The 23,125-nt window shown below is 53.0% G+C and overlaps 8 protein-coding genes across 8 annotated transcripts; 2 read left to right on the top strand and 6 right to left on the bottom strand.

Annotated features, from left to right (window-relative positions):
• Window positions 1–12: 12 nt before the first annotated feature.
• On the bottom strand, window positions 13–1,624 carry ASPACDRAFT_123788 (uncharacterized protein). The gene is made up of 3 exons (XM_020196681.1): window positions 983–1,624; window positions 601–893; window positions 13–512 (listed from the first exon to the last, which is right to left on the bottom strand). The coding sequence occupies exons 1-3, from the start codon at window positions 1,485–1,487 to the stop codon at window positions 279–281; spliced, it is 1,032 nt and encodes a 343-aa protein (XP_020053405.1). The 5' UTR covers window positions 1,488–1,624; the 3' UTR covers window positions 13–278.
• Window positions 1,625–1,860: 236 nt separating this feature from the next.
• On the bottom strand, window positions 1,861–7,014 carry ASPACDRAFT_80549 (sulfite reductase (NADPH) subunit beta). Its single transcript, XM_020205675.1, has 4 exons — window positions 6,803–7,014; window positions 6,558–6,697; window positions 2,115–6,497; window positions 1,861–2,058 (listed from the first exon to the last, which is right to left on the bottom strand). Exons 1-4 carry the CDS (start codon window positions 6,831–6,833, stop codon window positions 2,035–2,037), a joined length of 4,578 nt encoding a protein of 1,525 aa, XP_020053404.1. The 5' UTR covers window positions 6,834–7,014; the 3' UTR covers window positions 1,861–2,034.
• A 1,141-nt stretch (window positions 7,015–8,155) lies between these two features.
• ASPACDRAFT_123781 (inositol phosphorylceramide synthase regulatory subunit KEI1) lies at window positions 8,156–9,854 on the bottom strand. The gene is made up of 2 exons (XM_020196680.1): window positions 9,453–9,854; window positions 8,156–9,320 (listed from the first exon to the last, which is right to left on the bottom strand). The coding sequence occupies exons 1-2, from the start codon at window positions 9,492–9,494 to the stop codon at window positions 8,346–8,348; spliced, it is 1,017 nt and encodes a 338-aa protein (XP_020053403.1). The 5' UTR covers window positions 9,495–9,854; the 3' UTR covers window positions 8,156–8,345.
• A 912-nt stretch (window positions 9,855–10,766) lies between these two features.
• ASPACDRAFT_80545 (Rab family GTPase YPT6) lies at window positions 10,767–12,098 on the bottom strand. The gene is made up of 5 exons (XM_020205674.1): window positions 11,850–12,098; window positions 11,761–11,786; window positions 11,593–11,681; window positions 11,092–11,494; window positions 10,767–11,032 (listed from the first exon to the last, which is right to left on the bottom strand). The coding sequence occupies exons 1-5, from the start codon at window positions 11,900–11,902 to the stop codon at window positions 10,974–10,976; spliced, it is 630 nt and encodes a 209-aa protein (XP_020053402.1). The 5' UTR covers window positions 11,903–12,098; the 3' UTR covers window positions 10,767–10,973.
• A 357-nt stretch (window positions 12,099–12,455) lies between these two features.
• ASPACDRAFT_80543 (H(+)-transporting V0 sector ATPase subunit c'') lies at window positions 12,456–13,689 on the top strand. Its single transcript, XM_020205673.1, has 5 exons — window positions 12,456–12,633; window positions 12,706–12,740; window positions 12,799–12,890; window positions 12,950–13,258; window positions 13,315–13,689. Exons 1-5 carry the CDS (start codon window positions 12,576–12,578, stop codon window positions 13,421–13,423), a joined length of 603 nt encoding a protein of 200 aa, XP_020053401.1. The 5' UTR covers window positions 12,456–12,575; the 3' UTR covers window positions 13,424–13,689.
• A 249-nt stretch (window positions 13,690–13,938) lies between these two features.
• ASPACDRAFT_33349 (bifunctional molybdopterin adenylyltransferase MobB/molybdopterin molybdotransferase MoeA family protein) lies at window positions 13,939–16,239 on the top strand (the record flags this gene model as incomplete). The annotated part of the gene is made up of 4 exons (XM_020199949.1): window positions 13,939–14,211; window positions 14,270–14,310; window positions 14,365–14,402; window positions 14,453–16,239. 4 exons carry the CDS (start codon window positions 13,939–13,941, stop codon window positions 16,237–16,239), a joined length of 2,139 nt encoding a protein of 712 aa, XP_020053400.1.
• Window positions 16,240–16,538: 299 nt separating this feature from the next.
• ASPACDRAFT_80542 (uncharacterized protein) lies at window positions 16,539–19,904 on the bottom strand. Its single transcript, XM_020205672.1, has 4 exons — window positions 18,779–19,904; window positions 17,414–18,725; window positions 17,212–17,349; window positions 16,539–17,127 (listed from the first exon to the last, which is right to left on the bottom strand). Exons 1-4 carry the CDS (start codon window positions 19,796–19,798, stop codon window positions 16,661–16,663), a joined length of 2,937 nt encoding a protein of 978 aa, XP_020053399.1. The 5' UTR covers window positions 19,799–19,904; the 3' UTR covers window positions 16,539–16,660.
• Window positions 19,905–20,219: 315 nt separating this feature from the next.
• Window positions 20,220–22,197, bottom strand: ASPACDRAFT_123771 (uncharacterized protein). The gene is made up of 2 exons (XM_020196679.1): window positions 21,914–22,197; window positions 20,220–21,863 (listed from the first exon to the last, which is right to left on the bottom strand). Exon 2 carries the CDS (start codon window positions 21,798–21,800, stop codon window positions 20,703–20,705), a length of 1,098 nt encoding a protein of 365 aa, XP_020053398.1. The 5' UTR covers window positions 21,801–21,863; window positions 21,914–22,197; the 3' UTR covers window positions 20,220–20,702.
• Window positions 22,198–23,125: the final 928 nt, after the last annotated feature.

Below are 23,125 nucleotides of genomic sequence, written 5' to 3'. Positions count from 1 at the left end.
AAGATTTTCGTTGTCCGGGAAGCTGATTGGTCAGGACCGTCTCTAGTCGACGTTCTTCGAGTTTCGGCGGAGGCAAGAGAAATTGCTCCACATGAGTGTGCCTCTCCACTTAACTGTATACAAGTCACTGATTTTCGCCATACAACATGATGCTCATCATTCCTCAAACAATTAGGCACCGTATCTCTACAGTGATATCTCCATACTAGCAAAAAATATGCAAGTCATTGCCCTGTCGTAACCCATTTGTGAACTAACATGCCTATACCTACCTATACCTACTGCTGCCCACCGTCCCCACTAGCACCCTCCCGGGGCAATGCCTCCTCGCGCTGCTTCTTGCGGTTCTGCTTCATCGCCCAACCCGTTAACTCCGGCCGAGCAGGGTCAATCCGGGGCGCGCTCATCTTATCCAGATACTCCTCGGACTCGATAGCCGACTGCAGCTGCGGCAGAGTCTCGACATCCTGATGCATCATGTAGTTCTCGTATAGTTGCCACGATTCCTCGGTCTGTTTCAACCAGAAAGAACATCAGCATGCTGTCCTGTCTCGTCCCTTTCCGACGGAATCTTCTTGAGACGCAAGAATGAAAACTTACCTCAGCATCCACCCACTCATAATCCCTCCACTTCTCATCCTGCATCTGCTTCAAGAGGTCCAGGTTGCCCGCAACCGTAGCCGCTTCCCCATCCTCCCCCGCCGCCTTAATCTTGACATCGATGGCGCGGGCCTCACTCTCACCCCCCACCGCCGCCCCCGCCCGCTCCTCCTCCCCATCCTTGCCGCGACCCTTGCCCTTCCCCTTGGCCGGAATCTCATCCAAGGCATCGAGATGATGCAATTGGGGATGCAACTGCACCACCGCGGTAACCGGCGACAAATGAAGATTTTCTAGAGCGAATTAGCCTCATCCTTGGACCCCCCCCCCCCCCACAAATCCCCAAACCCTCCGGATGGAACCAGCCAGGAAAGAAACTCACCCCCCCGAAAAGCCCCCAACATATAAACCGGATCCCCGCCCTCAAACCCCTTAATCCGCCCACCCAGCGTCTGCACCTTCAACAACTGCGCCGTCTCCTTCCCCTCATCAATCTGCATCGGACCAGCACCAGCACCTTCCATCTTGACTTTCCCTCCACCAGCACCAGAGCCACTGCTATTGCTCCCACCAGTACTAAACCCCCCAGCCATCCCATAGGCGCCTCCCTCCCTGGCGCGCTGGGATTTCTTCAGCGCATCGCCGTAGCGCAACCCCTTGCTGACGTCGTAGTTCACGCGGGTATTGATGGGCACGTCGACCTCGACGAGGCCCGTCGAGGGCTTCAGCCGGAAGCCCGTGGGTTTCTGGCCGTGGCGGTCGTCGTAGCTGTACCCCGTCGGGCGGTCGAGGTATTGCAAAACGTAGCGCGAGATCTCCGAGTCCGTGAGGTAGATGTTGTAGGAGGCGATGATGGGGTCGTCGTCTTGGTTGTTGGGCGTGGTCATTGTTCCGGGTTTCTCGGTTCGAACAGAGAAAAGGGTAAGGAAAGGTCGGTGAACTGTCAGTTGTGATTAAAGAGCTGTGTTATAATTGATTTCGAGAGTGACCGCGGGGAGGTTGATGTGATGTGCCTCTTTTTTTTCCGCAACCGCCTTTTTTTTTATCGGAGGCGGAGGTTGATAAGACTGTCCCCGCGGCGGGCAGTTGATACCGCCTTCCATTTGTAGAATGAGTGGTCGGTACGGAGTGAGCACCTAGTCTGCGGCGGCCACCGGTTTTGCGGCAGTGAACTAGGAGATTAATCACATGGTGATTAACTATCGGCTTCAATGCTGACTACAATTTTGTGAAGCTACAGGAGCAAGGGAAAAAAAAAAGAAACTCAAGATAGTTGTATAGAAACAATTAGTCATCGAAAGTATGTACAAAGAGCCAGCTGTATCATCATCCAAGATCATAAACAGTTCGTTCAAATAAATATTTTTCTCAACAATGCAAGGAGAACAATGCGAAACAGTATATCTTGATCGCTATGTCTCATCGACGAGCATTTTACTCTTCATCTTCCTCAGCAACCTGAAACGATGTTGTTAGTGAAGTACTTCTTATAAAACAACCAAAGATCAACTTACTCCTTCGTGGAAGTTCTGTCCGTCAGTCGTCGCCTTGATCACACCAGCACGGATACACCAATCTCCGAACCTCTCCGGCACCTCGCCGTCGGTGTTGCGCTCGGCAGCGTAGCGCTTGAGGAGACCCTTCATGATGTCAAGGATCTCGTCCTCCTTGATCGAGGAGCGGTACAGCTTATTCAGACGCTGGCCGTGGTAGCCACCACCCAGGTACATGTTGTAAGCGCCATACGCCTTACCGACGAACGCAACCTCAGCAAGCCAAGGTCTGGCACAACCGTTGGGGCAACCAGTCATGCGCATGACAATGCTGTCCTGAGCGAGACCAACCTCCTCCAAAGTGGACTCCAGCTTGCCAATGAGAACGGGCAGATAGCGCTCAGATTCGGCCATAGCAAGACCACAGGTGGGGAAGGCAACACAAGCAGACGAAGACAGACGGAGGCCGCTGAAGGCAGTGTTGTCAAGCTTGTACTTGGCCATCAACTCTTTAACCTCGGGCAGATCCTCATCCTTGATGTTGGAGATGATGACGTGCTGGTTACCGGTAAGACGGAACTCACCCTTGTCAAGCTTGGCGAGCTCGCGCAGACCGGTACGCATCTTGAAATCGGCGGTATCCTCGATACGACCGTTCTCGATGAAGCAGGTGAAGTGGTTCAGACCCTTCTCATCCTTGAGCCAGCCGAAGGTGTCGACGTTGGAGTCGAACTTGAAGGGACGAGGCTCAGCGAAGCGCAGGCCCTCCGGAAGAAGAGCCTCCACCTTCTCCTTGTAAGCCTCAACGCCCATGTCGTCAATGGTGTACTTGAGACGAGCGTGCTTGCGGTTCTTGCGGTCTCCGTGGTCACGCTGAACAAGCATGATCTTCTCACAGACAATATGGGCCTGATCGGCAGGGACGTAACCGAACATACGTCCAGTCTGGGGGTAGGTCTTCTTGTTGTTGTGAGTGGTACCCATACCACCACCAGCAATGATGTTGAAACCCTCCAGGTGTCCATCAGTACCCTTGATGGCAATCAAACCAATGTCGTGGGCGTAGACATCGGTGTCGTTGTGGGGAGGAATGGCAATCGTGATCTTGAACTTGCGAGGGAGGTAGGTAGGACCGTACAAGGGTTCGTGGTCGACGACAGCATCACCAGCAACCTGGACCTTCTTGTCATCATCATCCTTGAGCCAGATCTCGTGATAAGCAGAGGTGGCGGGAAGAAGGTGGTCGCTGATTCTCTGGGAGACAGCATGGGCTTCGCGGTGGAAAGTGGAAAGCTCAGGGAGCGAACTGCACATGACGTTACGGTTGACATCACCGCAAGCAGCGATGGTAGTCATGAGAGACTTGTTGATGGCACGCATAGCGCCACGAAGGTTGCGCTTGATGACACCGTGGAACTGGAAGGTCTGTCTGGTGGTGAGCTTCATGGTCTCGTTACCGTGGGAGCTGCTAATAGCATCCATCTGTAGCCACTGCCAAGGAGTGGCGATACCACTCGGCAGACGACAACGGATCATGAAGCTGTAAGCAGGCTCAAGGCCCTGAGCCTTACGCTCGTCACGAACATCACGGTCGTCCTGCATGTAGGTTCCGTGGAACTTGGTGAGCTGCTGGTCACTGGCCGAGATGGCACCAGTGCTCTCGTCCAAAAGACCCTCGGCAATGGTACCACGCAGGAAGTTCGATTGGATCTTGATATCTTCGTTGGTCAACGGAGCAGGCTCCTCCGGAAGACCCTCGACCTTGTCGACGCCAAGAGCCTGCCAGAGACGAGGTTCCCATTCAGAGTAGCCAGTCTGATAAGCATCGGGATCCTGGTCGTCACCCAGACCAATATCGGTAAGCTTGCGGCCGCCCAGGAAGGCGACGCGAGCATCAAGATCCTTGGCAGGCTTGTTGTAGTAGATCTTATCTTCCTTGCGGGGCCAGTAGTGGCTGTCACCGAGACCGAAGACGGAGTAGTTGATGGAGGAAAGATCCAAGTCGCCAGAGTTCTTCACAAATTCCCACAGACCACGGCCGTTCTGGGGGAACTCTCCCTGACCAGCGGTGCTGGAGATGAAGACCACGTTCTCCTCAGTGGCGAGGTCTTCAGTGGGGTAGTCATCCATAGCCAGAACAAGGGTCTTAAGACCTCTAGCGCGACCACGGTTACCAAGGCGCTTGGCAATGTTCTGTGCATTACCACCATCCGAGGCGAAAAGAATGGTCAGAGGAGCACCGAAGAGACCCTCGAGCAGCTTCTCGTAAGAGTCCTTGGCCTGGCGCTTCTGCAAGGCACGGACTTCGGTACCATACGACTCGGCAAGGACAGAGGAGAACTTGGGTTGACGGTTTGTGAGCTGCGTAAGCTGGTTGTCACGGCGCAGGAACTCCTCAAGCTCACGTCTGATGCGGTCAGAGTCCAGGATGAACTTGGCCTCACCCTTCTCCTCGTTGGCGGGGTTCCAGCGGTACAGGGGCCAGTATCCAAGGTCAACAGCCTTCTTGGTCTCCTGGAGAACAGTCAAAGCGGAGTCATTCTCTTGGTTGTAAGGCAAGTAGGCGACGATGACGGAGGGACCCTCAAACTTCTCAGCCTCGGCCATAGCCTGGAGTACTTGAGTGTAGGAGCCGTACACAGCGACGGAAGCGACGTAGGCGTTGCCATAGTTCATGGCATACAGACCGATATCCTTCTTTCTGCGGGTAGGATCGGCTGCGGTGCGCTCGGAGTAAGGCTGAGAGTCAATGATAAGCATGTTAACATTAGCTCCGGAGGCGAGAACGTGGTGAACACCAGAGTTTCCGAGATCGTAAGCCCAAGCGTCAGAGCCAATCAGCCACAGAGACTCATCGTAGAAGAGCTTCTTGGAAGCCAGAAGCTGTCTGGCGAGCTGGGAGCCGTCGTTGGACAAGCGCGCGATCACATCAGGAGCCAACTTGTTGGCCTTGGAGGCATCAGAAGCGCTCAGAGCCCACTTGGACAGCCAAGAGCGGGGAACATCGGTGGCGAAAGTGGAGGCCTTTGAAGCCTCTTCGACCTCGCGGATGAAACGCTTGCGGTGCTCCAAACGAGCAATCAAGGCGCCAAATCCGTATTCAGGGCTAGCAGCAATAGTGGCGGAGATACCAGCATTCTTGGAGCCCAGCTGGTTGGCGACGTGAAGGCGCTCACCGAAAAGTTGGTTCAGGATCTTGATGTAGGCATTCTCGATGTGAGGCTGCTCGAGGGAGCTCTGGAGAGTAGGGACCTTGGAGCTTCCGATTTCCAAATTTTGGATGGGAGAGGGGGAGTTCAAGTTCTGAACGATGCCACGCAGAGCCTGGACCGCAGTCGAGGGCTCAACATAGCCAAGTCTGTAACCAACGATCTGGGGGGTAGACCGACCGGCAGAGGAAGGAGAGAGGCTGGAGAGGAGATCCATGAACGAGGGACCCCACTTGGTGGTCTTACGGACCTGCTCCAGAACTGCAATCTTCTCCACAGAGCTGGGAATAGAGTTGATGATCTGACCACCAACCCAGGGGCGGTACAGGCGGGCAGTGATGAGTCCCACACTGCTCAGCTCACCAGTCTCCTCCTTGCCCAGGACATCCACAAACACACCGGTCGAACCGAACACAAAGATAGCTGACTTGGCATCAGAGGGGCCCGTGTACTCGATAGCGCGGTAGTTGCGTCCGACAGCCTCGGAAAGACTCTTCCAGATCTGAGAAGTCCACTCAAAGACATCAGCAGCGCTGACGGGGCGAACCGAAGAAGCATCGACCGTAGTGGCAGCAGAGCTCGATCCGCGGCTATCGGTGCTGCTGTCCCGGCGAGAGGAGCCAACAGAGGAGGTATCGATGCTAACGCTGGCAGAGAGCTGCGAGGCTTGAGCAGGGGTGGAAGTGCCAGTCTGCTGATTGGTGCTCTCAGCGGCATCCTCAGAAACGGTGGCGACGCGGCCTGAATCAGTGTACAGAGTCTGGACACCCGATCCTGCAGTATGGGTGGCGGCGTCTGGGCCCAGGTTCAATAGAGACCGTACGAGGTCGGCGTTCTCTTCTGTGATAGCATCATCGCGGGCAGAGTTGGCAGGGTCAAAGAAATGAATGACGCCCTTGCCGGACTTGCGGGCCAAGGCATGTGCGGTGATAGCGATGTCCTGGGCCTCCTGGAGAGTCTCCGAGTGCAGGAAAGTGAACCCACACTGCCGGATAGAGCTGATCACGGAGTAGTCTGGGAAAGGATAGGGCTCCAGGGCGACATGGAGGACAATCGGGTTGTTTGCCAAACGGTAAAGGTGAGGAATCGAGGAAAGTAGTGCAGAAGAGCTGGTGACCACGGACACAGCCTCGCCAGTCTGCAGAGGGTGGAAAGCGGAGAGAAGAGGATCCTCATTGAATCGCACGGCCACAATCTACTTGGCCATTAGCTTCCCACCTTCTCCAGATCCATTCACATGGAAGTAAAGACGTACCTCTGGGGTGCTTCTGGGCAAGACGCTGGAAGTGTTCTTCGTCTTAAGGGTCTTCAAAGTCTTGGAGAACAAGGAATCTGCCTGCAGAGAGGGTTGAACGGAGAGAACGACATCGCTGGTAAGGTAGGCGATTCTCGCCACTGAACAGCGCATACAGTTAGCCCATTAGGCCCAATACAACGAGCAGCGCTGGAATATCTCCCAATCATGTATAGCAGAGAAAGGCTGGGGTTGACGCAACATACCTGCTTCTCCAGCGGTCGAAATGGAGGCCATGTTGACAATGGCTTGCTACGCAACTGAATGCGCAGAAGGTGGGGGAAAAGGAGGGGAGTCGGGAGATCGAGGAATTGGATATCACCGCATACGGTGATTCCCCACTCAATTCAGAGACAATGCAGAGGTATGGGGAGGAGGGAAAGAGAGCGGAGGTGAGGGGAAAAGAGAAAGGGAAAAAAGAGGATGTACAGCAGAAAGATAAATAATTTAGCTGGACTGATTTGCCGTGCACTCCTTTAATTTTTTTTTTCTGTTCGCCAGTATGAATCACCTAGGTTTAGTTCCAAGCAGCAGCAAGCAGTCTTGTTCGTCTCATAGTTTTGGGTCCATCTCCGCCATCGGGGGTTGGATTACCCCCCATCTGATTGGACTGCGATCACGACATCGATGCAAACTGCAACTGAATGAGGGTGCAAACAGGCCCAATGGAGGAAAGTGCGGGGGTCCCGTGACTTCCACTCGAGCACGTCACTTTGGCCGGGCTCGGCGGTTTTTGCTTCGAATGCCGATACATTTCAATCCAATATTGTAAATATGATTAAATCTAGATTCATCCTCCCCCGTAGACCAGCGACACCAGCTCGTCGACTTGAGCTCGCTTGTTCAAGTATGGTCTAGAGACGGAGTTTGCGTACCTCCTACTCTCGAAAACACCATCTTCTCCTAGTTCACATCGTTCGATTTTGCGGGACATCCGGGGTCATTTGCCGCAGACCTGCAGCTGGACCGCATTCGTCAGCAGCCACCACGTTCTCGGTCGAGAGCCCGGAGTTGGACCCGTAACGGGGTTTGGATACCTACGAACAATACACCTCGGGTTGATGAACTAATAGGATCCCAAAAATAGTGATATAATATGTTCATATGCTCTGCACATCATATGATGCAAGCTCTCGGGGTAAAACTATGGTCGAAAATATATGCAGATCCCTAGCACGATGCACGCAAAATGTACCCTGAAGACGCCAGAATCACACCCAATCCCCACCCCCAATATCCCAAGCAAGCAATGTACATGTCCCAGACGCCGAATTCAGGAAGGGCATCAGAAGACCTCATGAATGTCAATTATATCCACCTCCCAACAATGGTGGCACTGGGCGATCCCCTTCACGCACAAACGACACCAACGCCTCCCTGGAGTACAGAAGACGGTGGAAATGTTGCAGGTAGGTCCGCCATCCCAGCCAGTGTCCGCTTGTCCGTTTCGTGAAGAAAAGTATGTAGATCGTATCAACAAGTTTAAATAACAAGGCTTTGAAAGAAAAGAGGACGACGATGTCTGATAGTTTGATGGCCAATGTTGATGGCCAAGGCTGGAAAGTGGTCAAGTCTCCACGACGAGCACGGCATTGCTGTCGCCAATAGCACGGGGGCTGCCTCACTTCGTGGAAGGGCGCTAATTTGCCAGCCTTTCGGAGACGGAGCAGAAGCCCTGCCACAGATGAGAATCGGCTCTTTGTATAGATCGGCAACGCTCAGTGTTGACTGTTGGCTTCGAGTGCGAGACTACCTGCCATCATTCCAGCCATGCATCTTTCCATTCGTTCCCGGTACGTGTTCGTAGACCGGCTGCAGCAGGGCGGCCGCCTGGACTGTTGACTGAGAAGGCTGGGGAGGGCCGGTACCCGATCGCCGTCTTCTTTCTCTCTCAAGGGGACCGGGCAGCTCAGGCTCTGCGTTGCGGGCGCGGAAATTGCGGTTGAGAGTATTCACCCAATTACCGCCCTCCTCATCTTCACCCAGCCAGTAGTTGCGGCCGATGCTGATCATGATACGTCCCAGCTTACCCTGCCACCCTTGGCCATCGGGGCTGTGCGCAGAGAATGGTTCTCGATCGATGTCGGCGACACTAGCCACGCTAGCGATGGAGGTGTTGCGGCTGTGGGTCGGGAGTTGAGTGTGCCGCGGCACGGCGACGTAGAGACGGAGGGCCTGTCGCGCAAAGGCCAGCATGACAAAGACGAAGTAAATGCGGATGGTCCACAGCAGGCAGATGAAAACGATGCTTTGGAAGCTTTCAGGCTGAGACACGGCGTTACCCAGGGCATCCGATCTCCTTGCATAGGGATCGGCTTGATCCTTGTGCGACGATTCGTACTTTGGACTGGTGAAACCAGCGGTTTGCGCAATGGTCTCCGCGCCCGGTCCGGAGGCGCTTCCATTATCGTAGTGCTGGGCTATAACGAGGAACCATGTGACCCCAAAGGCGGTGGTGTAGGCTGCATTGATGATACTGTCGAGAACGTAGAGCCAGGCGAGCGCAAGACATTGCAGGGGAGACTGTTGGCGAATATGAGGGAAGAGATATGTGACGAGACCCAGCGCGAGGAGGGAGTAAAGGTACATCGACAGCTGGACAGGTGAAAGATGGTAACCGGTCAAAAGGGCGAGCAAGCCATAGAGGCCGCTGATTTTGTTGAGAAGTAACGATAAAGTGATTAAGGATGCACCGGTCTGAAGACTCATGACATAGAGAAAGGTCTGTGTGTTGGGAAACCCGGACCAGCCGGGATTGGGCTAAGTCAGCTTCAATTCAAGAAAAGAGCGACCGAGCAACGGAGGCAGGCGGACCTCCGTAAAATTTCACCACTAATTCGATAGATAGGAACATACCTCTGGCCGCGGGATGCGGAGGAGACGGGTTGAAAACCCCATGATGTTGAATTTGAGGGGCAAAATGTGCCAAATCGATAAGAGTAGGGTGAAATGGTAATGGTGGTGGTGGTGATGAATGAATGAGAAAGGGAGTGACAAAAAGAGGCAAAGGAATGGAAGGTGACGACGGAGAAGGAGAATATAGAGAGAGAGAGAGAGAGAGAGCGAGAGAGCGAGAGGGGCGGCTGGAGATGGGAAGGGGAGTTTTAACTACAGTACTCGTTAGTACGCAGTAGGTTACGGTTTTCAAGGTTGAAAGAGTGAACGAGGGCGTGAGAGAAAGTAACGCTGGGCGCCCAAATTGCGGGTAATTGGCCCAGGGGCGGCGCTTTCTATCCGGTCGGGTCCGCCGATCGCTGCCTTGTCCCCTCCTGGAATACTACTGTATGCTGTACTGAGTACATAAGTCTTTCAAACTAACGGATTTCATTTATTTTTTTGGGGGTCTTTGGGCCTTTGAACAGTCCCTGCCCCAGCTGGTCCCCCATGACGTATCTACACCATTACAATCTTTCTCATACTTTGGTCCCTATCTGGCACGAGGTGGTCTGCAGATTGATTGATTGATTGACATTCTATTATTGTATTGGTCTTATCTTCCCCTCCTGCTGAAGAGTTATGCAGACCACCACAAGAATTCTCTTCTCTGGCTATGTTCTTGAATTGACCACCGCATCCAAAAACCCACTTCGACCGAGCGGAACAAACCACTAGGCAAATTTTTATGCACATTATTATCCTACTTGCCGCCCACCGACAAATACGAGTACGAGGGAAGGCGTTGTTTGCTCCATACATAATCTGCTTATGAGTACGCACGCAGTACATGCAATCCGCCTTGTGAACTTTCACTCAGGGGTTTCTTGGGGGCCCTAATTCATCTGCTTACACCATTCAACGCATTTCAAGAGTTGCGACGCAGGAGCACAGTGGAATGAAAAGTTTAGCCTGACTGCCAATATATGTAATGTGGATAATCGTGTTTGAAAAGACTTATTCCATGGTCAGATCGAAACCGATGATCATATGACTATGATTCCGCGCGCCAATTGGGTAGACCCGCCACTGTTGCTGTGTAGTGGCTGCATTGACTGTGGGAAGCTGAATGCAAAGCAGTGCACTGTCAAGCTTCTATGAAAATGGCACATAATTTGATCAATATGTCCCCACACCACCTGCCGAACGCAAAACAAGTCCAATCTCGGGACTTGACACGCATACGCCTGGCCCCTACGGTTACCGGAGTCTTTTCGGGACAAAGTGAAAATGAAAAAGATAGGTCCAATTAAGTTTAAAAAAAATTGAAGCTTGATCTAAACACGCTATTCACTCGAAAGAAGGGGGACAGGAGGAAATGTACATGTTGAGGATGAAGGAACATTATAGACAATATCTCATGCCGCTGATTGAGGTTCAGACAAGAGAGTTAGGAGGGAAAGTTATAAGAGAAAATTGAGTCGGCAGCTGCCAGCCCAGTGATTAGCAGGCGCATCCATCGTTAGTCGTGGTCTCTTTCGGGCTAATGTTAACATCGATCACTAGGAAAAGTCAGCAAAGCTATGTTCAAAAAAGGGGTTTGGCTCGCGGGAAAACCGACTTTGGTTGTCCCCTCTGTTGCTTTCTCCCTCCATACCCGGTAGGGCCTGAGCGATTCTCCGGAAAAGCTGCTTGACGTTGTGGCCGACCTTCGCACTCGTCTCGATGAACATCAACCCATTCTTCTTGGCCTCCTCTTCACCCTGTGCCGTCGTGACCTCCCGCTTGTCGTTCAAGTCGGTCTTGTTGCCGACCAGGACAATAATGACATCGTTTCCACGCTCTCCGCGAACATCGTCGATCCATTTCCGGGTGTTCTGGAAGGACTTGGCATTCGAGATGTCGTAAACCACCACGGCGACACTCGAATCGCGAATGTAGGAGGGAATCAGGGAGCGGAACCGCTCCTGACCGGCGGTATCCCACAGTTGAAGGCGCACGGTTCTATCTTCTAGGTACATCGTCTGTATGGACAGCACCGATTAGTTTCGGACAACCACGCGAGCAGGCATACAAGCTTGCCGTGCTATCGGAAGGTCAACGTCGACCGGACGGACGGTACCTTGGACAAGAAGTCGATCCCAATTGTGGCTTGGTATGTGTTGTCGAATGAATCATACATGAATCTCGTAATCAAGGAAGTTTTGCCAACTGCAGGAGAAGTGTCAGGACTAGCGTGGCGAAGGGAACGACATGCGGGGTGGTTTCGTGTCGCGGAGGATATTCGTACCACTCTGTTCTCCCAGGAACACCAGCCTGCAATCCGAATTAGCGATCGGTTCAAGCAGCGGCTGAACAATAGTGGTTCGTGCTGCTTACTTGAATTTCTTCAGAGGGTTCGAATACGACCCTACACCAGAGGTGGAAGCCATGTCTACGGAAATGTGGTTGAAGCGGCGAAATCAGGGGTAGCGGAAGTAGGTCGCAGGATCGATTCGTGATAGTGGGCGGTGGACGAAAGTCGGAAAGGAAGGTGCAGGGGAAGGAAAGAGTCGTGAAAAGCGGAGTCTTTCGAGAGGTTCGGGAATTGATTGTTAGGTTAAAGAAGAGGGAGGGGAAGGTGAGGGGAGGAGAAGGCGAGCAGATCAACCCGTACCAGAGGAAGGGTAGATTCTCTAAAGGTCTAATGGACAAATAAGTAGCTGGTTGACCCATGGGTCCGTCCGGGGAACTTTTGACAGTACTGTGTATGTTTGCACTGCATAGATTAGACTAACTACCTTTACCTTAGTTAGGAGTACTTAGAGTACAGTACTGTACGGAGGACTCAGTACGGTAGACCGACTAACCCGGATTAATGCCCGGCCCGATAAACCACCACCACTACCACCACTTGCTGGCTTGCTGTTCCACCTGGGCTCGGGGTCTATCGATCACTATTGAAGCTCCTACTGACTTACTACTTGCGGTTCTTGTTGTTCCCTACTTGTCCCCCCTCCTCTCCCCACCCCTCATACCTGAGGCCCTCTTCCTATTGCTCTGCTCTCGTTGTATCCTTCTCTTCAATCAAAACTATAGGGTCATATCACTCACGGGACGTCCACCATGGTTCTCCGTTATTTCACCGGTGTTGTATTCGTGGCCCTCCTGGTGGTCGGACTATGTAAGGCAACCAACTTCATTAGCTGCATAGAGGTCCCGAACCAACGCTAACTATGATCTTCTCTTTACCTAGATTTGCTCCTGACCGGTCAAGGTGAACGATTCAATGTAAGCGACAGCTACACTCGTCGACAGTCGCGGTGGAATCCTCGCTAATCCGATCCAGGTCGGTTACTTCTTAGAGTCGGTATCTCCCTATGCGTGGGCCAACCTCGGAATTGCCATGTGCATTGGCTTGTCGGTCGTCGGCGCTGGATGGTATGAGAATCCCCTCAATCCGATACGGTCATACGTCATGCTGAGAAACGGGCTTTTAGGGGTATCTTCCTGACGGGATCGTCCATCGTCGGCGGTGGTGTCAAGGCACCTAGGATCCGGACGAAGAACTTGATCTCCATTATTTTCTGTGAAGTCGTTGCTATCTATGGTGTCATCATGGCAATCGTCTTCTCCTCCAAGCTCAACCTTGTTGACAATGACGGCATCTTCTCGGGAAGCGACTACTACACTGGTTACGCCCTGTTCTGGGCCGGTATCACGGTCGGTACATGCAACCTGATTTGCGGTATCTCGGTCGGTATCAATGGAAGTGGTGCAGCTCTGGCCGATGCTGCGGATCCCAGCTTGTTCGTCAACCCGACCCGGGCCCTGGAAGAGTGGTTGCTAACACTGCGCGCAACAGGTTCGTCAAAATCCTCGTCATCGAGATTTTCAGCTCGGTTCTCGGTCTCTTCGGACTCATTGTTGGACTTCTGGTGGGTGGCAAGGCCCTCGACTTCGGCGCCGCTTAAGAGTATAAGGATTGTGTAGGAGCTTGTTGTCGGTGGGGATGAATTGTATGACTTCTCTCACGTTTGTCGTTGCCTTTTTTTATTCTTCGTCATCCTTTATCTACTGCATCGGGGCGTACGGATTCGATTCAACTGTAGAACTTTGTTTTGGCTATGCGTGCGAAATGCATTGTTGATCTCGCTGCTTTGCCTGTTATTGCGACGGGGAAGAGATGTATAGTAATTGGCAGCGGGGCTGACCTAGGAATATAAAAGTGATGAAGGTGCATAGTATGTTTGGAGTGTCTGGTGAGAAGGAGTATGATAGAGTGTTGTTGGGTGTCTTCAGTGAATGCCTTCAAGATTTGTTGCGTTGATGGCCGATTCCGGTTGTCTTACCTTACTCGGTAGTGTCTTAGTGTCTCTCCGTCTCCGCCCCTCTCCGCCATGCTTATCGCTCTTCCCCGCCGACAGGAAGCATCTCCGATATAACCCCCTTCTCCTTCCTCGCTCCTCAGCAACAGATATTCTTCATCATGACCGATACCACCACCCTCAAAGCAGCAATCCTAGTGGTGTCTGATACTGCTTCCCAGGAACCTTCGACAGACAAGGTTGGCGATGCTCTCACACACGTCTTGTCAACGGCAGGCCCCAATACCTGGGACCAGCCCGTTATCAAGATCGTCCCTGATAGTGTGCTAGACATCCAACGTGCTATTTGTGACTGGACAGATGGGCCAAATTGGGTCAATCTCATCTGTGTAAGTGGTGGCACTGGTTTCGCGACTAAGGATATCACCCCTGAGGTTCGTCGACTGTCTACACTGACATCGCCCCCATCGTTCACACTAACGCTTCGATCAGGCGGTCTCGCCTCTTATCCATCGCCATGCGTCCGGCCTGGTGTGAGTTATGCCTTGAATCTGCATTCCTACTATCTATGACTGACCGGAGCAAAGACATGGCATGCTTGCCGCATCCTTGAAGGTTACACCGTGTATGTTTGATTGTGTTGTATGCATGGACGTCGCTGCTAACAGCTATCAGTTGCGATAATGTCGAGACCCGTTGCAGGAGTGCGCGACAAAACCTTGATTGTCACTCTGCCAGGCTCCCCCAAAGGTGCCAAAGAGAATCTAGAAGCAATTATCAAGCTCCTTCCGCACGCATGCAGCCAAACGGCTGGTGCGAACTCTAGAGCCCTTCACGCAGGCGGCATCAAGAAGCTAGAGGTTGAGGCAGGAGTATCTGCCTCACCCCAGCCAAAAAGCCATGATCATCATCATCACCATCACCATCATGACCACAGTCACGGCCACTCTCATGGTCACGGTCATGGCCACGCTGTACCCAGAGCACACACGAGTCCCTCCGAGCGGCCACAGTCCAACGACCCAAATGCAGGACCGAACAGCCGCTATCGATCCTCCCCATACCCCATGCTCTCCGTTGATGAAGCACTCAAAATCGTCAGCGAGCACACGCCCGAACCCACCATCATCGAGGCCCCTGTGACCACAGCCCTAGTCGGGTCCGTGATCGCCGAGGACGTTTATGCGGCGGAAGCGGTTCCAGCATACCGCGCCAGCATCGTAGACGGATATGCCGTAATCGCAGCGGCAACATCCGATTCTGGCCCAAATACCCAAGGCATCTTCCCCGTAGCCTCGATCACCCACGCCAACGAGGGCGGGATACTCACTCCCTTGGAGCCCGGAACCATCGCCCGCATCACCACCGGCGCACCGCTGCCTCCAAACGCCAACGCCGTCGTCATGGTCGAAGACACCGTCCTCGCCACCTCTACTCCGGACGGACAGGAAGAAGCCACAGTTGAGATTCTGACCTCCGAGATCCAACCGGGCGAGAACGTCCGCGAACCCGGCAGCGACGTCGCCCTCGGCTCCCTCATCCTCCGCAAGGGCGACCTCATCACCTCTGTGGGCGGAGAGATCGGCCTCCTAGCAGCCACCGGCACGCGGACCGTGAAGGTCTACCAGAAGCCGCGGGTCGGCGTTCTCAGCACCGGCGACGAGCTCGTCCAACACGACGACCCGCGCCAGCTCACCGGTGGGCAGATCCGGGACTCGAACCGCCCCTCCCTCCTCTCCTGCCTCACGTCCTGGGGGTTCCCAACGGTCGATCTGGGCATCGCGCGCGACACCCCGGCCGGCGAACTCGAACAACGCCTCCGGGATGCTCTCCGCGGCGTCGGGACGGCCGCCAATCACGGCGTCGATGTGATCATCACCACCGGCGGCGTCTCCATGGGCGAGCTGGACCTCCTCAAGCCAACCATCGAACGCTCGCTCGGCGGCACCATCCACTTTGGCCGCGTGTCCATGAAACCCGGCAAACCGACCACCTTCGCCACTGTGCCATTTAAGCCTTCTTCGTCCCAGACGGCCGCGCAGCAAGAACGCCAGAACAAACTCATCTTTGCCCTTCCCGGAAACCCGGCTTCGGCGCTGGTCACGCTCAACCTTTTCGTGCTGCCTTCGTTGCACAAATTGATGGGCATGGGTTACAGACAAGGCGGATCCGGACCGCCGTCGTCGTTGGGCCTGCCGCTCGTGTCGGTTGCGCTGGCGCATCCGTTCCCCGCCGACCCCAAGCGCACGGAGTATCACCGGGCGGTGGTGACGGCCTCCCGCTCGGATGGGAGGCTCTATGCCACAAGCACCGGACTGGATGGCGTGGGTCAGCGAAGCTCGAGAGTGGGCAGTCTGGCCAGTGCGAATGCGCTGGTAGTGCTTGGGCCCGGGAAGGGGAAGGTCGAGAAGGGGGCGTTGGTGGAAGCGCTGATGTTGGGGCCGGTTGTGGCGCAGGTTTGAGCTACCGGTCTCACTGTTTCAACCTCAAAAGCAATCTAAAATATCCACATGTATTGAGCATATGCTTACCTGGGGTGTTCAAAAGAGACACGCTTGGAAAACATTGGAGTTGTCAGGGTTTTGTCGCTTCATGCCACAATTACAGTGAACAATATATAGCTACCCGCATCCGCAGTCAAGAGATACCAACCTACCAACACCACAGAAAATATGACCGACTCCATTCTATATGTAGCATAAATACCCAAAGCGAACAGATGAATCACGAAGAACAAATCTCCAAGAGATTCTATCTACCTCCTAACCAAGAAATAGGAAAAACTTAAAGAAAACCAGGGTATCAATCCCAAACTCCACCCTCACAATCATCCGTCATACTCAATCCAACCACCACAATCCCAAATCCTAGATTTTCAGAGGGTCAACCCTTCCCAACCCTCCACCCCTTCTTCTTCTCCGCCCGCAACACCGGCAACGTCGCCTCTCGCCCCTGCTTCCTTGCAATCTCAATGACCACAAAGCGCACGAAATCCGTCAGCGTCCAGTAACTGCTGTGCGCGCTCAACATATTCAGATACTGAATATTGAGGGGCCCACCGCCGCCGGACAGGTAGTAGTCGATCTGCCCGTTGTCGTTCAGCAGCAGCATGCGTTTCTCGGCGATCTCTTCGCGGGTGAAATCGTGGGTTTCCAGCTCGACCTGCGTGGGGAGTTTGGCCGTGATGGCAGGAGGTGGAATTGTCGTGTTGCCGGTGGTGGTGGTGCTCGACCAGCGGAAGACGTTGCCGAAGGAGGACCAGATGGTCGAGGTGGTGGTGGGGATCGAGGCGGGTTTGAGGGAGGCGGCGAGGTCGCTGTCCACGGCTGCGTTGACGCGATAGGCGATTGCTTTTGTTTCCCCGGGGCGTTAGTTGCGTGGTGGAGAGGGGTGGGGGTGGAGTTGGATGGCACCAGGGAGGCTAGGGGGCTTACGGTCTGTGGTGTGCATAATGTTGTAGAGATTGTCGACGGCTAAACAGCCGTATGTGTCTGCTTCGCCGGCGACGCCGCGGAGACGGTCGTCGCCCTCGCAGCCGGGTTTGTCGCGGCCGCGGCGGGGGAGGAGGTTGGCTGGGTTGGTGTAATGGTTAGCTTGGAATTTTGAATGGATACTGTCGATGAGCGGAAAGTTTACCCTTGTTGAGGAACAGGAAGAATCCGGCGGGACTGCCACAGATGAATAGGTTCTTCGTGTCGAATTCGAAAATGTCTCCGTGCACGCTGGTCGTGGAGAAATCAAACCTGGGGATCTTAGTGGGTTGATGACTGAGGATGTCCAAGGCCATCGCACTCCCCAGGGAGTGTGCGAGCAGATGTACCCGGCCGTTCTGCTGGAATCCTGGGTTGTTCTCGCACCACAGGCGGAAGATACGGTTGGCTTCTTTGACGACGGCTTGGATCATTTTGGGCTTGTGATGCGATAGATAGTATGGGATATCCAGCATGACGTCGCTGATCAGGGATCTGACAGCGGGGATGGTCTCCGGAGTGATATCCTTCAGGGAGTAGTGATTAGAAGCTGGATCTCCGGTCGCTGGAGACTCAAGATTGGCCTCATCCAGGGACAGTGTTGAGCGCCAATTCACAGGCAAGGCCATGATCCCTGCGTGTCCTGGACGCACGTGGGGCCACACGGGCTCGCTATTCAGCTCCATGTTGATGGTCCTGCGGAAGGCATTGATCGCGTGTGTGAAATGAAAACTTTCCATTCGTTCTGATAGCTTCTGGCCTATACCGTGGATGACAAGGACCAGGTCCGTCGGAGCCGGCCGTAATTCTTCTATCGCACAGGCATAGCATACCGGTTCTCCTGAGGTGGACATCGCTCGAGTCTGGGTGCTTCGAAGGTAGTTCCTCACTTCTACAGGGCTCGGCTTGCTGGGATGTAGACGGTCCCACAATCGCCGGCTGAAACCGCGAACTACAGGGATCCCAATCTGTCTGCCTTTACGAATCGCGCTGAGTGGTCTGCGACCGCGCGATACAGACGGAAGAAGACTGGGTCGTAGAATCTGTGCCTCTCGCCAGTCAGCATAGATGACGCTTGAGTTCAAGAAGGGCTTGACAGATTCGGAGTGTGCCGGAGTCGCCCCAGCGGCGCGGTTTTCATCAAGTGCAAAAGGCACATTGTCAGGGCGCGCTGGTTGGTCCGCCAGATGACCAGCGAATGGGGTGGCGTCAGGAGCAGCTGCAGCTGTTGACGGCCGGGTTGAGTCCTCTTTGGCCCAAAGTTGGTGCACTACCTTGAGCTCCGCATCAGCGCCGTTCTCGACACAGCTATTGAGTTCGTCCTGCCATGTTTCAGTCCACGGCTGCAGGTAGAGATACCCATCCTCTAGCTTGTTAGCAAGCTCCGTCTCAACTGGCAGCATAGTATTCTTATAGAACCACGTCGCACGGACGACGTGCGATATGTCGTGCAATGGGCTCCAATATATCGGCTTCATCTATAAAAAAGGTTACGATTTGTAGAGCCCACGATTCATGGAAGGTACTATACCTTCAGCTTTGGCAATTCGACAAGGTGAAGCCGGGACGCCCCGACTGGAATCCTCCACTGCGTTTCGTCAATCTCTACAGACTCTTGGAGTGGTTCATCCGATCCCTCAAGTGATCCCCTATCGACGCTTGTCCTCAGTCCTGAGCGCTTGGCTGCAGTGTGAGCGGTCGCATCCGTCGATGATTCTAGAATGGCGTCTCTCGAGGAGTTCGACTCGACGGATCTTCCCAATAGACTTTGCGGCTTGTGGATTGGGGCTCGGATAAACGGAGAACCGCTGATACTCGCATCTCGCGAAGTGTTGCCCCGGGAGCTGACGCTATCACCACTGTCGAAAGCTACGTCCTCCGTCCGTAGCACCCCGCTGGTTTTGACTCCCGTAGATTCGATATCTTCCCGAGGAAATGGTTCTCTGCCCTTGTAAGTGACCCTGGTCGGCCTCAAGTTCTCCTTCGAGTTAGTCTCAAGCGTACGTGACCTTTTCCGGGCTCCTTCATGTTCCATTCCGGGGCTTTCGAACTCATTCTTGAATCGACCTCTGAAGGTCTTCAATGCCTTATCATCCAGAGACAGTGGAACGGCAGTGTTCTGCTTCCCTTGGCTGTCTTCCAGGCTGGAGCCCAGGGATGCTCCCATCTTCTTCTTCCATTCTGCGCTTATTCTTGGTTCTTGCCCTGGTACGAGTATACCCGAGTTTCTTTTGGAAGCGCGCTCTTCCTGTGCCTTGGCTTTCGTAACCAAAATCTCTTTTCGGACCCGTTGTAGCGACTTCCAGGCTTCTTCCAGAGCAGCGTTATCCCGAACCGAGTAAGGCTGGAGCGGAGCCTTCGCATTGGCGGATCCTTGACCGCCACTTGGAGGGGGTAGCGCAGTCAAGGGGTCATCTATCGGTAGCGGAGAGGTGTAGAAGAATTGAGGCCGTACGTTCGGAGGAGATTCGGAGTGAAGCCATGAGGAAGGATCCGAAGCATCAGCTGCCAGGAAACATGACGGTCCGTAGGTATGGATGGAGGCGGCCATTGTGCTAGCAGAGAGCAGGCACACTATCCCTGTGGGCGTAGCTCGCTTTAAGTACTAAAGAACTTGGCGTAAACCAGTCAGACCAAGCCTGTAGCAGACTGTGAGCGAGGAAAGATGAAAAGATGTGGCACAAAAATAATTTTAGCTTTGGGTGGACGGTCAGTGCAGCGCGCGCTGAAAGGGTCAGCAAGGGAGAATTAAGCACTCAGGAGTGCTTCCAACTGGCAGGGGAATCTGTCTAGACAAGTCGACGTGTCATAGCGTAAAAGGGGGAAATATCGACGGATGCATGATGACAAGCATCCGCTGGAAGTTTGAAGCATTCTCGAGGTTTATGAATGGAGAAAAAACCGATGGGGGAAAAGAGAAACAACTTCCAGTCTCTTGTGATGGGCGGAGGAAGAGAAGATGACGTCGACCCCACGTGAAAGAAACCATCCATCATGCAAACAAAAAACAACTACCATAACAACAACTACAACAACAACTTACAACAACTACCATCACCACCGACCGCAACTGCCACCTCATCAACTCGAGTATGACAGCAGTCACGCAGGAGCCACGTTGGTCATTTGAAGCTGTTATTCGTCCGAGCTAGAATCCCCAATTATGCAATGACCCTGATCCGCACATGATGGCAATCCGTTCATTTGGCCAAGAATTCCGCGCGTGACGGATCAGAAGGCGGAGAAGTTGATTGATTTTCTAGACTATCATTCGATACGCTTAACAACTCCATTTTTGCAACGAGATATGTATGATATGTATGGAGAAAACAAAAAACAAAATCCGCGCGAAAATGAAAAAACGAAAGACATAGATCGAGCCGGTAAGGGCGATCCAACTGCCGTCATTCCACAAGTGTAGCCCCGGTTCCCCACCACAGTATATCCTGGCCGACTCAGCCGCGCTTCATCAACAACAAAGCCTGCATCTGCAATTCTTCGAAGTCACGCATAGTATCTAGGGGTGCCCCGAGCATCTCAAGAAGCTTATGGATGTCATACATTTGCTTCCGAATCGCGCTGTCCGGGGTGCAGAAAGTGCGAACGCTCATCTCTTTGCCGATCGCTTTCCAGTTGTTCAGGTTCGTTCTCAACTGTACGGGGTTGGTCGCGCTAGACCCGTTGAATTGAACAGTCCGAAGGTTCAACAAGATCAGCTGGCGCTGGGTAGCTTGATCATAGTGAAACTCCACGACTCGTGGCCGATTCTTCGCAGCCCAGTAGTTGGTGACCTTGGAAATGGATTCTCCGGAAAGCAGACCTCTATTGTGTTGTTCGACGAGGTATCTGTTGGCAACGACACAGATCATAACCTCCAGCTGCGAATACAGTCTTGCTTGGGTCGGAGCATCCAGAGAAACCGGCACAGTCCTTGCAGGTCCATACCTCTCAGGTATATGCCCGGAGGAATGGATGCTAAGGTTGACCTTGGTCTTTTTCAAGGAGATGTCAGGACATGGTATTTCATCGTAACATGGTGGTCCACTTACCAGGTCTTCCACCAGGTCTGCAACATGCATCTTGAATTTCTTCCCCAATCTGCGCAAGTCGAAAGACTTGTGGTTGTCACCTGCCAGTTCTCTGAGATCTGCGTTGCTACCCAGCCAACCGTTCTCGCCGAAAAGCTTCTTGTGTGAAGGCTTGCTTCCGCTCAGGGGGTTTCCAACCAGCGAAATACCAGTCAAGTCTGCGGCAGTCGGAGACAGCTGAGGGCTAGGACTAAGCCTCATCATGACCGTCTGGCTGATTTCGGGCTCAGAGTATGGATGGTAGCCGATTTGATGTCCACGGCCATTGTGAAGTGTCAAGCCTGGCGCCTCCAGCACGCAGACTGTGTCGTCAAACTCGGACTGGTGTATCACGGGCGACGGAGGTGAGTCGCGAGGTGACAGATCTGATTCAATACCAACAGGAATGTACTCCGACGAGGCGGATGACTGAGCATCGAATGGAACGGCCGTGTCACTAGTTGGAGAGCCTGTCCAGAACTTCATGAATGGTTCGTAGAAGGGATTAAGTTTGGCGATATCGTCGTAGCTCAGGTCCCTATCTCAGATGTCAGTCTCTCAAGACCAGAGTTAGTTGATTCGCGTACTTACTGTGACAGGAGCATGATGTACTGTGGGCGAATCCGGTCGCTCATTTTATAAATTGTGATCAAGGATATTCGCTAGATGAGAAAGTTGAAAGCAAGGATTGAAGACGAGGGCGAGGAGAAGATCGACAGCAACGGATTGAGGGTGTCAGGGAATAAGATCAAGCAGAATGTAGGAATCTGTTTGAGGGAGAGAACTGGGAGATGAGATGCTGGATGGAGTCAGTCATATCCTTATTGTTCTATTGTCATCAGTATCCAGTGTGTTAAATGGTGAATGTAGTATTATCTAGGACAAGATTATATCACTTCTACAATTTTAAAACTTAAGGTGGGGGGCCACTCCACCTGGGCTGAGATGAGTGAATAGCTATTATTGATAAAGGACAATAGTCTGGATAGGATAATCTAAACAACACACTAGGTCAATCAATCTGGATAGTTGTCGTTGAGGCTCAGATTTTCTTACTCACCTGGGTTTTTCCAACTAATAGCTCTATCAAGCTTGTGTTACAGTGCTACCGAGAGGATAAGCACATAGAAGAAGGGCAAGGGCTTTAGTAGGCTAAGGTAAAGAATATACTCACTAAGTCAATCTGGATAGCTGCAGTTGAGACTCCGATTCTCTTATTGATACGTCTCTTCGCAATCGATAGTACCCGAAAATGCGCTCCAAGTTTGAACAGATGATAAGTCAGGATGAAATTCTTGCCTGCCCTGTACATTTGTTGTGTAGATCGGAGTCCCGACATTTAAATATTGAACAATTCGATATAGAGTAGAGCATGATCTTCGTTCTCCTACTCCATTTCAGTTGATATGACGATAAGCCTCGACCCGCTACCTGACTGGAGTAAGAACAACCACTCTACTGTCTATGAGCCAACGCATTAATCAATATAACTGCTGGTCTTCATTTCGTATGGCATTGAGTCTATGCAACTCGAGACCAAGCATCGGGTCAGTAAAAAAGTGGGGTTATCGCTCTGTTTATGATCCTAACCAGGCTAATTATGATTGCCACTGTATGACAGGGATTGCTAGCATAAGAATGCACTACCTGTTGCGTGCCTGAGGCAGGACTGCGAATCGTAATCCAGCCAGATGGACTGAACAGTCGTCAGATGAATGTAAACATCGTCTATCATGCGGCTGCTATTGGCCCTCCTCCGAAGTACCGGGTACATGTCCCATGGGGTCAAGATCTACCGTTGATCTGGGGCC

Source organism: Aspergillus aculeatus, assembly GCF_001890905.1.
Source record: "Aspergillus aculeatus ATCC 16872 unplaced genomic scaffold ASPACscaffold_14, whole genome shotgun sequence".
NCBI classification, from domain to species: Eukaryota; Fungi; Ascomycota; class Eurotiomycetes; order Eurotiales; family Aspergillaceae; genus Aspergillus; species Aspergillus aculeatus.
Note: the sequence above shows the minus strand (reverse complement) of the source record. Positions and strands in the feature narration are given on the sequence as shown.

Bases quoted from the DNA above. Each gene is read 5' to 3' on its own strand.
- ASPACDRAFT_123788 (XM_020196681.1), bottom strand. From the start codon at position 1,487: ATGACCACGCCCAACAACCAAGACGACGACCCCATCATCGCCTCCTAC. The intron at 894-982 runs GTGAGTTTCTTT...AATTCGCTCTAG, and splicing joins GTTGGGGGCTTTTCGGGGGG to AAAATCTTCATTTGTCGCCG. The intron at 513-600 runs GTAAGTTTTCAT...TGGTTGAAACAG, and splicing joins ATGAGTGGGTGGATGCTGAG to ACCGAGGAATCGTGGCAACT.
- ASPACDRAFT_80549 (XM_020205675.1), bottom strand. From the start codon at position 6,833: ATGGCCTCCATTTCGACCGCTGGAGAAGCAG. The intron at 6,498-6,557 runs GTACGTCTTTAC...ATGGCCAAGTAG, and splicing joins TGCCCAGAAGCACCCCAGAG to ATTGTGGCCGTGCGATTCAA. The intron at 2,059-2,114 runs GTAAGTTGATCT...ACATCGTTTCAG, and splicing joins GACAGAACTTCCACGAAGGA to GTTGCTGAGGAAGATGAAGA.
- ASPACDRAFT_123781 (XM_020196680.1), bottom strand. From the start codon at position 9,494: ATGGGGTTTTCAACCCGTCTCCTCCGCATCCCGCGGCCAGAG. The intron at 9,321-9,452 runs GTATGTTCCTAT...CCCAACACACAG, and splicing joins TCCGCATCCCGCGGCCAGAG to ACCTTTCTCTATGTCATGAG.
- ASPACDRAFT_80545 (XM_020205674.1), bottom strand. From the start codon at position 11,902: ATGGCTTCCACCTCTGGTGTAGGGTCGTATTCGAACCCTCTGAAGAAA. The intron at 11,682-11,760 runs GTACGAATATCC...CTTCTCCTGCAG, and splicing joins GTTCCTGGGAGAACAGAGTG to TTGGCAAAACTTCCTTGATT. The intron at 11,495-11,592 runs GTACCGTCCGTC...CTGTCCATACAG, and splicing joins GGATCGACTTCTTGTCCAAG to ACGATGTACCTAGAAGATAG.
- ASPACDRAFT_80543 (XM_020205673.1), top strand. From the start codon at position 12,576: ATGGTTCTCCGTTATTTCACCGGTGTTGTATTCGTGGCCCTCCTGGTG. The intron at 12,741-12,798 runs GTAAGCGACAGC...AATCCGATCCAG, and splicing joins GTCAAGGTGAACGATTCAAT to GTCGGTTACTTCTTAGAGTC. The intron at 12,891-12,949 runs GTATGAGAATCC...ACGGGCTTTTAG, and splicing joins TCGGTCGTCGGCGCTGGATG to GGGTATCTTCCTGACGGGAT.
- ASPACDRAFT_80542 (XM_020205672.1), bottom strand. From the start codon at position 19,798: ATGGCCGCCTCCATCCATACCTACGGACCGTCATGTTTCCTGGCAGCT. The intron at 18,726-18,778 runs GTATAGTACCTT...CCTTTTTTATAG, and splicing joins TCGAATTGCCAAAGCTGAAG to ATGAAGCCGATATATTGGAG. The intron at 17,350-17,413 runs GTAAACTTTCCG...ACACCAACCCAG, and splicing joins CTTCCTGTTCCTCAACAAGG to CCAACCTCCTCCCCCGCCGC.
- ASPACDRAFT_123771 (XM_020196679.1), bottom strand. From the start codon at position 21,800: ATGAAGTTCTGGACAGGCTCTCCAACTAGTGACACGGCCGTTCCATTC.